Raw genomic sequence first — 16,705 nt, 5'->3', positions numbered from 1 at the left:
TATGTTTAAGGGTAGGGTTTATTTCTTTTTAGTTAAATGAGATAATTCCTAGTCATATATTCCAAGTTTCATGGTTCCATTCTGCCTTTTTTTTCTTCAAAAATGCTCTGGAGATAAGGACCATTTCTAAAATATGTGTTAAAGCAAAGCAGATTTTTTTCTTCATGAATCAAAGCATTTTATGTGGGTGGTCCATGTGTGCATTATTGAAACCATATACAGCTATATTTGAAAAGATGATGCAGCTGACCATGGAGATGGTATGGAGATATGATTGGCTTAACTGTAGAATAACCCATTGGTGAGTGGGGGTGTGGCTGTTCATGTTCTATGGGAGCATGTGGAATGATTTATAGAACACCAAATAGATTCCAGCTAGCCAAATGCGGATCAGGATGATGTGGTACTCTGTAGTGAATTGTGAAAGAATAGGAAAAACATCTTCGATATCCAGATACATTTTCTGAATGGAGTTATGAGGGATTTCTCTCTGTCTGTCTGTCTGTGTTTGGTCGTGGAGCTTTAACTCATGTGGGCACTGTCTCTGAGCTCTTTTTTCCCAAGGCTAATACCCTCCTACTTTGAGTCACAGCTTCCCTTCCAATTTTCTGGTGCCCTGGGTCCTGTGTCACTAGATAAAATAAACTAGTGTCTAAGGCCTTCCAGAGGGCTTTGTGTTCCCAGGGCTGTGGGAGGAAGAGGGTGGGGCCTCTCCACCCCGCCCCTAACCCCGCCCCTACCCGCCCCGCGGAGAGGAGCTGGGGAGGACGCCTTCCCTAGTGGCCCAGCCGAGCCACAGCCCCGCCCCTCCCCGCCCAGCCTGAAGTCCCGCCCCTCCCGCCCCGGAAGCCGGGTCTGCTCCTCTCCCGACGCCGATGGTGCTGGGCTCCTTGTGGTCCCGCGGCCCTTATAGTTCGGTTGTGGCGCCCGGGCGGAAAGTTGAAGCGGACGGATTGTGGCCGGCGATGGGCTTGGGGTGAGTGGAGGCGGCGGCGGCCTGAGGGTCGCGTTTAATCGGTAGCAGGGATACAGGCGAAGGGTGAGGTGAGAAGAGCCGCGCAGGCCCAGCGCCCGGCCATCGCGGCCTCCCCGCGCCGGCTCTGGGGCGCCATTCCCGGGGTCCCTGCGCTCCGCGACCCGGGACTGCCGAGCGCTGTGTGAACAGCCCCGTTTCGCCCCGTTTTAGGCCCCTCTCTCCCCGCTTTCCTCAGGAGGGACTTCCCGGTCTCGGATTCTTTTCGCTGATTTTAGAGGTTGATTGTCGGTTGTTGGGGGGGGGAGGGCACCTCCCGTCGCCGTCCGTATGGAAGCACATTTGCAGCCAGACGTCTGCCCGGGAGAAGGCTGACAGGTAGCTGCGGCCTCCGCGGCGGCTGCGACACTCAGACGAGGCCCACGCTTTGAGGCTCGCCCCCTGAGGGGTTTGGTTTTGTTCTAGCGCTGGTTCTGGGGCCTTGAACTCAGGGCCTGAGCCCGTCCCTGAGCTCAAGGCTAGCGCCCTACCACTGGAGCCACACTTGCACATCCCGTGTTCTTTGGTAGGTTAATGGAGATTTAAAAAAAAAGAAAATCTCAAGGACTAGGATTCCTGGCAGGCCTGGCTTCGAACCACCATCTTCACCTCTCAGCCTCCTGATAAGATTACCAGCGTGAAAAAAAAAAAAAAGATTACCAGCGTGAGCCGCTGATGCAGGCCTTAGCTGGAGGTTGTTCTGTAGAGCTGCTGAGACACTTCAATCACTTTTCTTCAAGCATCCATCCAACACCGTGTTCTGTCACACACAGAGAACATGACTGAAGAGCGAAGCAGCAGGGCAGCAGGGCTGTTTAAAGCGGTGCTGCTACGACATTTTTAACAGGGTTATGTTGAACAAACAACTTTAATGAGGCAGAGATGAGGGAGACAAATTTAAATTTTTCTATCAAACTAGTTAAACATTTGGGACTTCTCAGGAGTGAATTTTTTTTTCTGGTTAACCTATTGATGTGGAAATCTGAACTCCTATTTGAAACATATCTATGTCTATTATGTGGTTTTAAAAAAAGAACCGCTTTTGCTGTTTAACCTGTGTTCCTAAACCCCCTGTTTAAAACATTGTTGTCAGTCAGGTTTAATTCTAGTTACTTAGCAGGCTGAGACCTAGAGGATCACATCTCAAATCCAACCTAGATGGAATCCTAGAGATTCCCATCTTAGTACTGGCACACTCACAAAATTTAAAATAATCCTATGCACAAAAATAAAGAAATAACAAATACAGAGACCCACTAATGTGGATACAATTTGTTGATCCTTTGTTAAGAAACTATAGTGTGCTGGGCACCAGTAGCTCAAGCCTATAATCCTAGCTACTTAGGAGGCTGAGATCTGAAGAGTTCAAAGCCAGCCCAGGAGCCTGGCGCCGGTGGCTCACACTTGTAATCCTAACTACTCAGGAGGCTGAGATCTCATGATCAAGGTTCAAAGCTAGCCCAGGCAGGAAAGTCTGTGAGACTCATCTCCAATGAAGTACCAGAAAACCAGAAGAGTGGCTATGGCTCAAAGTGGTAGAACTCTAGGCTTAAGTGAAAAAGCTCAGGGACAGCGCCAGGCCCTGAATTCAAGCTCTACCACGGAAAGGAAAGGAAAGAAGGGCAAAGGGAAGGAAAGGAGAGAGAAACTGTAGTCTGTTGACACAATGAAATAGCATGTAGTTACAAATAAATGACCCAGCTAAAAAAAAAATACATAACTAAGAAAAGTGGGTTATAGGACTATATGTGTATACTTCGTACAACTCCATATTCACATTGCTTGTGTCCTATACAATTGTGGAAGACTTTAGGTAGATGTAAAAACATTATACAAGGTTAATGTTCACTGTTTGTTTTTTGGAATTCATTTCAAAATGTTGAACAATAGCCAGACTGCTTGCTGGTACAATGCCCAAGCACGGATGTGTGAAATTGTAAAATTCAAATTATAAGGGAGCTGTTGGAAACTTAGAACATAGTGGTTCACAAGAGCCAAATTACATTTTATTTATATATTTATTTAATTTTACTTTGAGGCTGCTATTGGGGCTTGTATTCAGGGCTTCATGCTTTCCCTCAACTTGCTGGTTCATGACTGATGAGCAGACTGGCTCCAAAATGAAAGCCTCTGACCTTAGCTTCCTGAGTATCTAGTATTACAGGCCACCAGCATTAAGCTATAGTGTGTGTGTGTGTGTGTGTGTGTGTGTGTGTGTGTGTGTGTGTGTGTGTGTGTGTGTGTGTGTGTGTGTGTGTGTGTATCTCTCTCTCTTCCCCCCCTCTATATATGTATATATACATAAATGTATATATGTAAGTATATATGTATATTTATATAAATAAATACATATTTTATATAAAAATTGAAAGTTGGAAGTAAGGCCTACCTTTAATGCTTTTTCCCACTGGTAATAAGGTAGCCCTTGATTCACAGGTGTAGATAGTGTGTTTTGAGTGTGTCTGGGAGTGGTCTTCCCAGTGAATTAGGCTGCTGTCTTCTGTCTTCTTTCTCCCAGAATTCTCTGCAGATTGACCTATATAGGGGTCACCTTGCCTTATTTCTGGAAAATTGGTTACAGTTATGGTGAAAAGATACTGCTTTCCTTCTGTGACACTTCTTTTTTTTTCCCCACAGCATTTCACTATTTGTAGCTTGTTGTCTGCATTCTGACTGGGCTCGCTTGGATTCTGTTCACCATGCCAACAGTGGTGGTGATGGACGTGTCCCTCTCCATGACTCGGCCTGTGTCAATCGAGGGGTCTGAGGAATACCAGCGGAAGCACCTTGCAGCCCATGGGTTGACAATGCTGTTTGAGCACATGGCCACAAACTACAAGCTTGAATTCACAGCATTAGTGGTTTTCTCATCGCTTTGGGAGCTGATGGTCCCCTTCACAAGAGATTATAACACCCTGCAGGTACAAAAAGGAATAAAGACCCAAGTTGATTGGAAAGAAAGCAGTATGATAATAGTGTACTGATTTTAGACCTTAGAATTATTTAATACTAAATATACAGGCACTTAACATGCACAGCTATAAAGCATAATGCATAACCAATAGGTCCTAGGCCTTTCTTTTGTAAAGCTATGAGGTAGAGAAAGAGGTCATGGGGGCTGCGAAGGTGGCTCACTGGTAAAGTGCTTGCCTCGCATTCATGAGGCCCTGGGTTCGATTCCTCAGCACCACATAAGCAGAGAAAGGTCATGTCCATTTTCTGGAATTCTTAGGAAAGGTGAAGATTTCAGCATACCATGCTTCAGTCCCTAAATTCAACATTTTTTGCCATTCTGCTGTTTTCTACTTTCTCATACAATTTTAAGGTAATGAAAAATAGCCCTTATTAAAAGACACACACACACACACAATTTCTTCTAGAAAGTTCAGAATGATGCTTAGATATTATTGATGCCAAGATATTATTTTTTATCTTTTTCTTCCTTTTTTCCATCCTGGGGCTTGAATTCAGGACCTGGGCGTTATCCTTGAAATTTTTGCTCAAGGTTGGCACTCTACCACTTGAGCCATAGCTCCACTTCCAACTTTTTTGCTGGTTGATTGAGATAAGAGTCTCATGGACTTTCCTGCCCAAGGTGGTGTCAAATGTCGTTAGATCTCAGCCTCCTGAGTAGCTAGGATTACAGGAATGAGCTACTAGTACCCAGCTCAATGTTGTCATTTTAAAATCTTAATAGGTATTGTCTTTCAAAGATATTTTTCTGAGATAAGCCAGATGTCTTTTTTTTTTTCAAATTCTTTATTGTGATTAAGTGATTACATAATTTTCCAAATTTCACTGTATTTCGAGATAGTGATGCTTAGTTAAAATCACAAACACATTCTAATTTCATGGGGCAAGTTGTCTGTCGTGATCTATAATATTTATGAGTTCTATGAGCTAGCCAGATGTCTTTAAACCATTAATATCTCCTATAGTTCTTAGCACAGTGTCTTGGCCAGTGAGTAGACAATAAGTGTTTCTGAAATTAAACTGAGCAATTAAATAATTGTTGGGCAATTTGGAAATGCAGGATTAATGCAGTTTGAATTCTTAGTAATTTTTTTGTTGTTGTCTGTCGTGGGCCTTGAACTCTGGGCCTGAGCACTGTTCCTCAGTTCTTCAGCTCAAGGCTAGTGCTCTACCACTTGAGCTACAGCGCCACTTCTGGTTTTCTGGTGGTTTATTGGAGATAAGAGTTTCATGGACTTTCCTGCCCCTGCTGGCTTTGAACCGCAATCCTCAGATCTCAGCCTCCTGAGTAGCTAGGATTGCAGGCATGAGCCACTGGCGCCCGGCTGAATTCTTACTAATTTTTATTAAAGCTTTCCTTTTATTATCTTGCATCTTTATGAGACTTAAAAATTTTTTTAATCGTACTATACTGGTGGACTCTTTTGGTGTTACTGAGTCTTGAATTCAGGACCTCATGCTTGGAAGGTAGATGCTCTACCACATGAGTCATACTTCCAACCCTTTTTTGTACTGGGTATTTTCAGATTATAGTCTCAGTTTATGCCCTGGATGGTTTGGGCTTTGATCCTTCCACTTGTGCTTCCCCATGTCAGTGGGGATAACAGGTGTGTGCTACCACACGTAGTCTTTGGTTGAAGTAGAGTCTTGTGAATTTTCTCCCCGGGCCAGCCTCTTAACAGCAATTTCCCAATCTCTGCCTCTCAAAAAGTTAGGATTACAGGCGTAAGCCACCCCACTCTGCTTGTACTGGTTTTCTTATAAGTTATTTAGCTAAAGATTTTTTTGGTGTTTAGCAGTTCTAAAATTTAGAGAATTGCAATGTAATGAATGAGGTGTAAGAGGTAAAAGCAGAAGCTCTGGAGTCAGGCCACTTCTTAAAAATTTCCTCATTTAGGGCTGGGAAGGTGTCTCAGTGGTAGAGCGCATGCCTTGCATGCCAGAGGCCCTGGGTTCGCTTCCTCAGCACCACATAAGCAAAAGAAAAAAAAGCTGAAAGTGGCACTGTGGCTCAAGTGGTAGAGCGTTAGCCTTAAGCTGAAGAGCTGAGGGACAGCGCCCAGGCCCAGAGTTCAGGCCCTATGATCGGGCCCCCCCCAAAAAAAATTCCTCATTTAAAAGTAGGGTGAACAATGGTAGGATGATTAAATCCATGTAAAGTGCAGAGAATGTGTTTAGCAGATTATGGTTAATGGTCCATACATTTTGGTCATTACTTAAAGCTTATTTCATTGTCCATTACAGTTGAGGAAGTCTGTTTTGCTGTGTTTGTGTGTGTGTGTGTGTGTGTGTGTGTGTGTGTGTGTGTGTGTGTGTGTGTGTGTGTGTGTGTGTGTGTGTGTGTGTGTGTGTGTGTGTGTGTGTGTGTGTTTTCTGGAACCTATGCTTTGGGGCTTACAGAAACTCAGTGTTTGCTGTATGATACTCAGACTTCGTACAGTTTATATTGTTTCTAATAACAAAACAGCAGAGAATAATGAGCAATTTTTTTCTCGCCCAATAAGGAAGCACTGAGTAACATGGACGATTACGACAAGACATGCCTAGAGTCCGCACTGGTTGGTGTCTGTAACATTGTTCAGCAAGAATGGGGCGGTGCGATCCCTTGCCAGGTAATGCTTAGTTTTTTTTCAATGTCCTTAGTTAATATCATTAACGAGCCAGGCACTAGTGGCTCACACCTGTAACCCTAGCTACTAAGGAGGCTGAAATCCAAGGATTGCTGGTCAAAGCCAGCCCAGGCAGGAAAGTATATGAGCCTCTTATCTCCAATTAACCCAAAAAGAAAAAAAAAAAGTAGAGTTATGACTCAAGTGGTAGAGTGCTAGCCTTGAGCCAAAAAAGCTCAGGGACAATGCACAGGGTCTGAGTTCAAGCTCCAGGACTGGCACCAGCAAGAAAGAAAAAAGGAAGAGAAAATATAGACCCCCCAAACTGGCCTGTAAATCTTAGGTATTCAAGAGGCTGAGATCTGAGGATCTCAGTTTGAAGCTAGCTGAGGCTAGAAAGTCCGTGAGACACTTGTCTCCAGTTAAGTAGCAAAAAGCCAGATGTGGAGCTGTGGCTCAAGTGATGGAGCACTAGCCTTGAATGAAAAAGCTAAAAACGGGCTAGGGAATGTGGTTTAGTGGAAGAGTGTTTGCCTAGGCTGCATGAAGCCCTGGGGACGATTCCTCAATACCACATCAACAGAAAAAGCCAGAAGTGGTGCTGTAGCTCAAGTGGTAGAGTGCTAGCCTTGAGCACAGAGAGACTCAGGGACAACACCCAGACCCTGAGGTTAAGCTACTAGGAGTGCATGTACACATGCATGAGCACATGTGCAAAACATACAAATCATTAACCACTGTAGTGTTGATTTTCCTCAGGCTCTAACCGCCTACGTTATAACTCCACAAACTACATTTTACACTATTTGTACAGTTTTTAAAGAAGGCATTAAATCACTGTAATCGTATCACACGAATTTAAGTCATACTAATGTGTTCAGAAAGCAGACCTATGCGTCGAGGAAAGTATTTTCCTGGTAAATTGATGTACTGAAAATTTATATTGTTTATAGAAAGACAAAAGGCTCACAGTAGAATTTATAACTATTCACTGAAGGACGGATTATAATTTTGTGTGGTAGAATTGTAAACACGGAACAATAGTGTCTATTCTTCATTATCTCAGTGTAGCAGTTATTCAGCAAATTTCTAACCATCTCAACTGAGTTGTCTAAAAAGTGAAGAGTATCATAAAGACTTGCTCTTGTGGGACACCAGTGGCTCACGCCTGTAATCCTAGCTACTCAGAAGACTGGATTTGCGGATCTCCATTGAAAGCCAACCCAGGCAGGAAAGATGAAACTCTCATCTCCAGTTAAACACTAAAAAGTTGGTAGTAGAATTGTGGGCCAAATGGGAGAGTGCTAGCCTTGAGCAGAAAAAGCTAAGGGACAGTACCCAGGCCCTGTGTTCAAGCTCTAGTACCTGCATTTTTGTCTTAAATGCATAAATTCAAAATACATGATTTGGTTTTGTCTATGAGGATGGATGTTAAGGAGAGCAGAGAGAGAGAGAAAGAATGGTAGACACAAACAGTCATAATATTCAATGTACATATTGAAACTGGGACTAGAAAACTTCAGATGGATAAGTTTGGAGTACATAGAAAAATGATAGAAAGGTTGACACTGATCAAAGTGTATTCTACATATCAGTTGACGTTGAATTAAAACTCTGTGGTATAACCAGTTAAAGATAATTTTAGCTGTGGGCCAGTGGCTCACATGTATAATCCAAGTTACTTAGAAGGCTGAGATCTGAGGATCCAGGTTCAAAGTCAGCCCAGCAAGAAAGTCTATGAGGCTCTTATCTCTAATTAACCATCAGAAAACCAGAAGTGCAATTGTGACTCAAAGTGGTAGAGTGCTAGCCTTGAGCAAAAAGAGCTCAGGGATAGCACCCAGGCCCTGAGTTCAAGTACCATGACTGACAAGAGAAAATAAAGACAATTAAAAAAAATAAGCCAGGCATCAGGGGCTCATGCTTTTAATCCTACCTACTCAAGAGGCAGAGATCTGAAGCTCATGGTTTGATGCTAGCCTGGGCAGGAAAGTCTGTGAGACTTTTATCTCCATCTAACCAGTAAAAAGGCAAAAGTAGAGGTGTGGCTCTAGTGGAAGAACACCAGTCTTGAGCAAAATAGTTCACAAATAGAGCCCAGGCCCTGAGTTCAAGCCCCAAGACCGGCACATAAACAAACAAATAAATCACACAGTTTGCTAGATTTTCACAAATGGAAGCATGTATGTATATATATCCTTACTACAAGTAAGACCTAGACCATACCCATCACCCCACAAAGCTCCCTGCACATTCCTGTGGCAGTGAAAGCAAACCTGGGTGGAGCTGTTGGGCATGTGGCTTAATGGATACTTGTCCTCTGCACACAGGTCGTTCTGGTGACGGACGGCTGTCTCGGCATTGGTAGAGGGTCCCTGAGACATTCCCTAGCGACACACAATCAAAGGAGCGACAGCAACAGGTTCCCGCTGCCTTTCCCTTTCCCGTCTAAGATATACATCATGTGCATGGCAAACCTGGAAGAGGTAATGCCTTCTGCTAACTGCTTTTTAGATGGGTTAGGTAAATCCCAGGGCTCGGTTTATTTTTCAGTATATTCAATGAACACTCTTGCGTACGGTATATCATTTAGCTTTGAAAAGACTTGATTTCACATGCTCTTTGACATAACAACACTCACCTCTCCGAGAGTATAGCTGGAGATGCCCATTCTGCTGATGACCATGAAGGGTTGAGATGGTCTTTTTTTTCTGTCCATTCCTCCAGAAATGTTGACAGAGGTATACTTTAGGTTTTTTCTGTTTTGGGGAGGAGGGTTTGGAACGGGGGAACATAGGTCTTTTTGTTTGTTTGTTGAGGTGCTGGTATTGGGGCTTAAAATCAAAGCCTGGATGCTGTCCCTGAGCTTTTTGCTCAAGACTAGCACTCTACCATTTTGAGCCACAGCTCCACTTCTAGCTTTTTTGGTAGTTTAGTGGAGCTGAAGATCTCACAGATTTTACTACTCAGGCTTGGCTTCAAACTGCCATCCTCAGCTCAAACTGCCATCCTCAGCTCTCAACCTCCTGAGTAGCTAGGATTACAGGCATGAGCCACCAGCACCTGGCTTCTGATGTGTTTTATTAAATACTTCCTGCTTTTCCATTGAGTCAGGAATTATTTCACTTTACCTCAGTTTTTCTCTCTATAAAATGCTGATAATTGATGGCTCTTGCCAAACCATGCCAGGAACAGGTTGTAGGGAAGATGCTGTATGGCTACTAACTGTGGTCTCCTGAGAATCTGCAGAACTACGTATGAATAAAGTACCTCTTGTAACCTTGAGGCAGATTGCAGTAGTTGAGGTAAGAAGGTCCATGAGACTCAGTATCTCCACTAAACTACAAAAAAATCTGGAAGTGGAGTTGTGGCTCAAGTGGTAGAGTGCTAGCCTTGAGCAAAAAGCTCAAGGACAACACCTAGGCTCTGGAATTGAGCCCAGGAACTGGCACACACACAGAACAATTGTTGTGTTCCTTCCTTCTTTATTTGTATTTTTTTTGGGGGGGTGGGGGTGCGGTCGTGGGGCCTAAACTCTGGGCCTGGGCGCTGTCCCTCAGCTCTTCAGCTCAAGGCTAGCACTCTACCACTTGAGCCACAGCACCACTTCCGGCTTTTTTCTTTTTGCTTATGTGGTGCTGAGGAATCGAACCCAGGGCCTCATGCATGCAAGGCAATCGCTCTACCACTGAGCCACCTTCCCAGCCCCTGTAGTTACTTCCTTCTGATATTGACTGTTAAGAAAATCATCTCACGGACTCAACACCCGTAATCCTAGCTACTCAGGAGGCTGAGATCTGAAGATCATGGTTCAAAGCCAGCCTGGGCAGGAAAGTCCATGAGACTCTTATCTACCAAAACTCCCAAAAAAGCTGCAAGTGGAGCTGTGGCTCCACTTGAGACTTGAGACTCTTATCTCCAATTAACGACTCAAAAAAACTGCAAGTAGCTCTAGGCTGAAGTGGTAGAGCAGTAGCTTTGAATACATAGAGGCTCAGGGACAGCATTCAAGCCCTGAGTTAAAGCCCTGCAACTGACAAAAAAAAAAGTATAAGGCCTTGAGTTTAAGCCCCAGTACCAGAACCAAAAGAACAAACAAACAAACCGTTTATTGCCCATTTTGTTACAGTGGCTGTGGCCTTGGTGTGCTGGTAGTGATGTGGTGATTTGTTCTACTTTAAAGGTGTCCTCTCTTGCTTTGTAGCTTCAGAGCACCGATTTCCTGGAATGCCTTGAACGTCTCATAGACCTCAACAATGGTGAAGGGCAAATTTTTACTATTGATGGCCCCCTGTGCTTGAAAAACGTGCAGTCTATGTTTGGGTGAGTATATGCCTTAAAGTTGTTTTTTGAGGGGTCGGGGGTGGGGGCTTCTTTACAATCTGATATTATCATTTGACAACCAAGAAGAACAGTTACTGTATCATTTCTTCAGTCTAACGTTCTCCCAACTGAGCTATTTCGGCGACCTCTCAGTTACTGTATTATTTCTAACAGTGTGAGTCCATTTTCCCACAGTTGCCCGTTTCTCAGGTAAAATAAGGTGGTCATGCTTTAAAAAGACTCAGCTGTTCCCAAGTTTAACTTGCTCTGGGGTTTCTCTCTCAATTGAAATTTCCTCTGTAAAAACATCAAAATGTTTTCCGTTTCACAAGTAGATTTAGTTTTGGAATCAGTGCGAAGGTTTAACCACCTTTACATCTTGAAATGTTACTTTCATGTGTACAGTCCTTTTATGTGTACCACATGTGAACTCTTCCTCCCTTAACAAGTCATGATCATCTTCTAGAAAGCTGATAGACCTGGCATATTCGCCTTTCCATGCTGTGCTCAAGTGTGGCCACCTGACCGCTGACGTCCAGGTCTTCCCCAGGCCAGAGCCATTCATTGTAGATGAAGAAATCGATCCTATCCCAAAAGTCATTAAGACAGGTAATGCATGAAAAATTCCCTCCTGGCCTTCCTCTTTTCTCTGCCCTCTTTTCACTTGTGACTTACTTTCTCCCCATCTAGGAGGGTTGGAAAGAATCTTGTATTCTCACAGGGAGCTGCTAGTGTCATCAGCCCTTGATTTTTTTTTCTTTTTTGCTGGTCCTGGGGGCTTGAACTCAGGGCCTGGGCATTGTCCCTGAGCCTCTTTTGCTCAAGGCTAGCCCTCTACCACTTGAGCCACAGCACCACTTCAGACTTTTTCTGTTTATGTGATACTGAGGAATCAAACCCAGGGCTTCATGCAGTCCAGAGGAGAACCTTCTTAGGTGATTTGTCTATACTGAGATAATGTTTTCTGCATAGTTTTCAATCCACTCTATCACAATTACTCATTTGGAAGTGTTCTCATTTCCATCATTTTTTCTGATTCTTTTACCCACCTTAGTGTGCCAATGAGTCAGGCCTGACCCTGAATGTGCCACGCAATATATGGAGCCCGGAGGCAGGCCTGCTGGACATGCTGGTGATGAACCTGGTCCCTGCCTACCAGAAAGGCAATCTCTTCTATGTTGGAAACTACCTCCACAATTATAGACTGTGGGGGACAATGCAGCAAGTGCTGGATATTGTGTTTAAAAAGTGAGTGTTCCCCCTTCCTTCGCATCTTGGTCTGTTCAGCCCCTCCTTGCTGAGTTGTGGAATACTTGGCACCCCTCTGAACCTGTTGATTTCATGGGGGTCTTCTCACAGGAGCTTGGCATGAGACAAAGAAGTGCACCCCCTGCCTACTTTCTTAGTATGGTCTGCCCAGTACATTTCCCAGAAAAGCTACTGGAACCTCAGAAGCTTGCTTACTGAGGGGCTAGGATTACAGGCATGTGCCAGAGGCACCCAACTTCTGCCCTCACCTAGGTGAGGTTCTAGGAAATCACATTTCCCATGAGTAAATAAGGTTTCATTGGGAATTGGATGTCTGTGAATAATGTAGACCCAGGAAAGGCTAGGTGTGGGAAGACGGGTGAACTGGAGGCTGAATCACCTCAGAGACCTCAGGGAGGGATTATGTTGGCTTTACATATTTATAACTCCTGAAGCTTTTATGATTTTGTGTGTGTGCCAGTCCTGCAACCTGAACTCAGGGCCTGATTGCTGTTTCTTTGGTGCTCAGAGATACCACTACAGCATTTGAACCATAGGTGCTATTCTGGTCTTCAAAAATTAGTTTCTTTAGACTTTTACTGACTAATGTCTGATCAGACTGTGCACCTGAGATCTCATGTTCCTGATGAGCTAGAATTTGAGGTATTAGCCACTGGCACATTTTCCTTGGACCAAATGCGTATACCTCTCATAGAAGAATTTTCACTGAACTGTATAGACATATCTCACTTGTTTATGTGTCAGATTCCATTCCCATCTGGGAATGAGCCCATCCCATATGTGTCCTGTGTGGGCAGAAAAGGAGAAGCTGAGAGGTGACTTCCTCCTGTGCTCCCATAGGTACAGATTCCCGGGCCGTAACTCCGAGGAAGATGAACAAGTAAAGAAGTAAGTGGACTGTGGCACATCGAAAAGGCCCCTTCTTGTAAAATGGTATCTTTGAGGCTTCTGAATCCAACTAAAGATTTCTCCTTTGCACACCACTTGTACTTTCCACTAGGGGCAGAGGCTTGGGATTGGAGTGGTGGCAGAGAACACAGTTGTGGTGTGGTTGTGGACTCTCAGGGATGACAGGGAGGGCTGTGTACAAAATCAGTTCCTTCTTGTTACCTATCCCGGTGAGAATATTGGAGAATTATCTTTCAGAAGCTTCTAGTCGTGGCTCGTAAAGATCACTCTGCGTGCAGGAATCTCCTCCTGCTTCCCAACATGCAAGTGTTCATATAGCAGTCCTTGCAGAAAGGGGCTATTGGAGGCCCAGGAGAGAGAGGGCAGGCACTCACTCTTCCTGTCACCAATCTGCCCACAGCACCGTTTGTTCCATCTTCACCATGTGGATGGACTGCTATCCTGCAGATTTCCGAGAGCCCCAGAACCGACACCCAGTGAAAGAACTTACCCACTATGCCATGCTCCACATGCCCTCCTCGGACCTGGTCCTCCACCTCCACATTCTTCTCGATGAGCTGGAGGAGACCGGGAAGAAAGAGACCAAGAAAGAGAGGAAGAAGTCCCTGTGTGGTCACCTCAGAGCTTGTGAGTAGGGATGGCACCTGGGCCTCTAGGGATGAGCCTAATTGCCTGGTTTGTTTTCTTATACATTCTGATGTCCCAGACACATGAGTCCTGAGTAAAGGCAGAAGAGTGACCTGGAGCTGTCCAACAACACTTACTGGCTATGAAGGGAACTGTTAGTGCACTGTGAGTGGCAAGGAGCCTAACCCATGCCTGCATGGGGTGATCAGGCCATTACTAAAGTTCTAGGACATGGCAAACCAGATGTTCTTGAAAGTTGTTCTGTCTATTGAGACAAATGCCAGGCTAAATGTTCTGTATGTGGGACTTTCTTCCATTAGTGAATTCATGTCTGTACGCACCCCCATTTTGCTCTGTGCAAATATGTAAGGACATTTCACCTCAAAATACCACCAAAACGTTACTTTGGGGGAAAACTGTTTGACAATATACAAAGGAAATAGGTAAAAGCCATCATCAATAGAAGACAGAAGACTTAGCCAGAGGGACAAAGACATGCCAGGTGTCCTGGCCCATCTCAATAATTGTAGCTTCAAGAATGCCCTATACTTCCTCAAGGTTCAAATCAGCCCTTGTTGACAACTCTGAAAGACTTATCCAATGAGCCAGCAAAAGTCAGGAACTCATAGCATGGCTCAAGTTACATGTTTAAGCATTGAACAAAAAATAAGCAAGAGCTCAAGGCCGTGAGTTCAAATTCCACTACTGGCACAAAAGATGAAACATGTAGACATGAAATGTGGGCAATGGTAGCTTTAAACCATGGAAACAAAAACATACAAATGGGAATATTACATATATAAGCAATAAGGCCAGACTTTTAAACAATTGGTGGGTAGGTATGGGCCTGTTTATGTTCTATGGGAGCATGTGGAATAATTTATGAAACACCCAATAGATTCCAGGTAGCCAAATGTGGATCAGGATGAGGTGGTACTATGTAGGGAATCATGGAAGAATAGGATATACATCTAAGATATCCATATACATTTTTCTAAATGGAGTTGTCAGGGATTTCTCAGTCTTCCTGTCTTTCTTTCTGTGTTTGTCTGTCTCTGTCTCTATTTCTGTCTGTCTCTGTCTGTTTCTGTCTCTCTCTCTGTCTCTCTGGTTTTTTTTTCTGTCTGTCTCTGTCTCTGTCTCTCCCTTTTCCTCTCTCCGTTTGGTTGTGGAGTTTGAACTCATGCTGTGGGCACTGTCTCTGAGCTCTTTTCTGCACAAGGCTAATGCGCTTCCACTTACAGTCACGGCTCCCCTTCCATTTTTTGGTGCTTAATTGGAGAGAAGAGTCTCATGGACTTTCCCGCTTGATCTGGCTTTGAACCATGATCCTCGGATTTAGACTCCTGACTAGCTAGCAGTACAGGCGAGATCCACAGCATCCAGTCAGGAATCTTTTTGAAACCTGATTTTCTAAGAAATCACATAAATGTTTCATAGCAAAGGTTTGAAGCCTGCCTTCAATGTGACAAGAAAAGAATTTTGTCAGCCTGAGACAATTGAAGATCCTGGAGTATTGTTTGTTGTTGTTTGAGTCTGGAACCCAGACATATACAAGCGACTGAAGTACTACACCATTAGCTTTACAATCTGAGTCTAGGGATTCAAGTTTATATAAAATGTGAGGTCTCCATCATGCATACCTCTAAGATATGGTACATGACTTCTGCATTTCTACTGGTGTTTCAAGAACTATTTATATAATTGTTGTTTTGTAAATCTGGTGGTAGAGCTGCACACTTCTTTTTTTTTTTTTTTTTTTTTTTTTTTTTTTTTAATTGTATTTTATTTTATTTGAGAACATACTGTACAGGGGGGCTACAATTACATGGGCAGGATAATGCATACATTTCTTACCAAGCATTGCAGCCTCCTCCTTTGTTTACCCTTCACTTCCCTTCCCCGCCTCCCCCCTCCCCCCACCCAATTTTACCCCCCTCCCCCCACCCAATTATACCCCCCCCCCCACCGACATTGTAAAGCTGGTTTTGACATGACATTTTGTACTTCTCATTGTTGCAACAGGTCCACCTGAATCCTTAAACGACTTGTTTGTCCCCATCTCCTCCACATGTTATACTGACATCAAATATAGTGAAAGCGGGGGTTACACTGTGGGGGAGGGACATACAAAGCAACAAAGAAATAATCTTATAAATGCGTTAGAAACACATGCATGAAAGAAACGAAAACATTAAAATACATATTTTAGGGTTCATTTTCCTAACATCACATTATCTGACCTTTTCTGCTTGACTCATACCTATACTAGATATTGCAAATAAGGGAAACCATGGGACCTATGCTTCTTTGGGCCTGGCTTACTTCACTTAATATAATTTTTTCCAAACCTTTCCATTTCCTAACAAATGGGGAAATGTCATTCTTTCTGATGGAGGCATAGAATTCCATTGTGTATATATACCACATTTTCTTGATCCATTCATCTACTGAGGGGCATCTGGGTTGGTTCCATATCTTAGCTATGGTAAATAATGCTGCAATAAACATAGTTGTGCTGGTAGCTTTAGTGTGGTCTTGTTTGTAAACATTTGGGTAAATGCCCAAAAGTGGGATTGCTGGATCATAGGGGAGATCTATGTGAAGTCTTCTGAGGTACCTCCATACTGCTTTCCAAAGTGGTTGAACAAGTTTACATTCCCACCAACAATGAAGTAAGGTTCCTTTCTGTCCACATCCCCTCCAGCATCTGTTGTTGTTAGAGTTCTTGATTTTTGCTGTTCTAACTGGAGTGAGGTGATATCTCAATGTTGTTTTGATTTGCATTTCTTTTATGGCTAGGGATGTTGAACATTTCTTCATGTGTCTATTGGCCATCCTTGTTTCTTCTTCAGAGAAGCTTCTCTTTAAGTCTTTCGCCCACTTATTTATTGGGCAGTTGATTCTTTGAGGATTTGTTGTTGGGTGGTTTAATTTTTTGAGTTCCAAGTATATTTTAGATATGAGACCCTTGTCCATTGTA

General features: G+C 43.7%; 1 protein-coding gene across 5 annotated transcripts; it reads left to right on the top strand.

Moving 5' to 3' along the window:
* Positions 1-880: 880 nt before the first annotated feature.
* LOC138839200 (integrator complex subunit 14-like) lies at positions 881-15,371 on the top strand. Of its 5 annotated transcripts, none has more exons than XR_011375906.1 (9): positions 881-976; positions 3,650-3,933; positions 6,490-6,597; positions 8,925-9,080; positions 10,799-10,917; positions 11,384-11,526; positions 11,972-12,165; positions 13,027-13,074; positions 13,496-15,368. XR_011375906.1 is itself a non-coding variant. In XM_070038829.1 (7 exons), the coding sequence occupies exons 2-7, from the start codon at positions 3,712-3,714 to the stop codon at positions 11,980-11,982; spliced, it is 759 nt and encodes a 252-aa protein (XP_069894930.1). In that variant the 5' UTR covers positions 881-976; positions 3,650-3,711; the 3' UTR covers positions 11,983-12,410. The 5 variants fall into 5 exon arrangements, 1 of the variants encoding a protein (XP_069894930.1); XR_011375908.1 differs by lacking the exon at positions 881-976 and adding an exon at positions 1,027-1,044; XR_011375907.1 differs by lacking the exon at positions 881-976 and adding an exon at positions 1,235-1,253.
* Positions 15,372-16,705: the final 1,334 nt, after the last annotated feature.

Source organism: Dipodomys merriami, unplaced genomic scaffold (assembly GCF_024711535.1).
Source record: "Dipodomys merriami isolate MVZ:Mamm:240054 unplaced genomic scaffold, mDipMer1.0.p SCAF_2974, whole genome shotgun sequence".
NCBI lineage: Eukaryota > Metazoa > Chordata > Mammalia > Rodentia > Heteromyidae > Dipodomys > Dipodomys merriami.
Note: the sequence above shows the minus strand (reverse complement) of the source record. Positions and strands in the feature narration are given on the sequence as shown.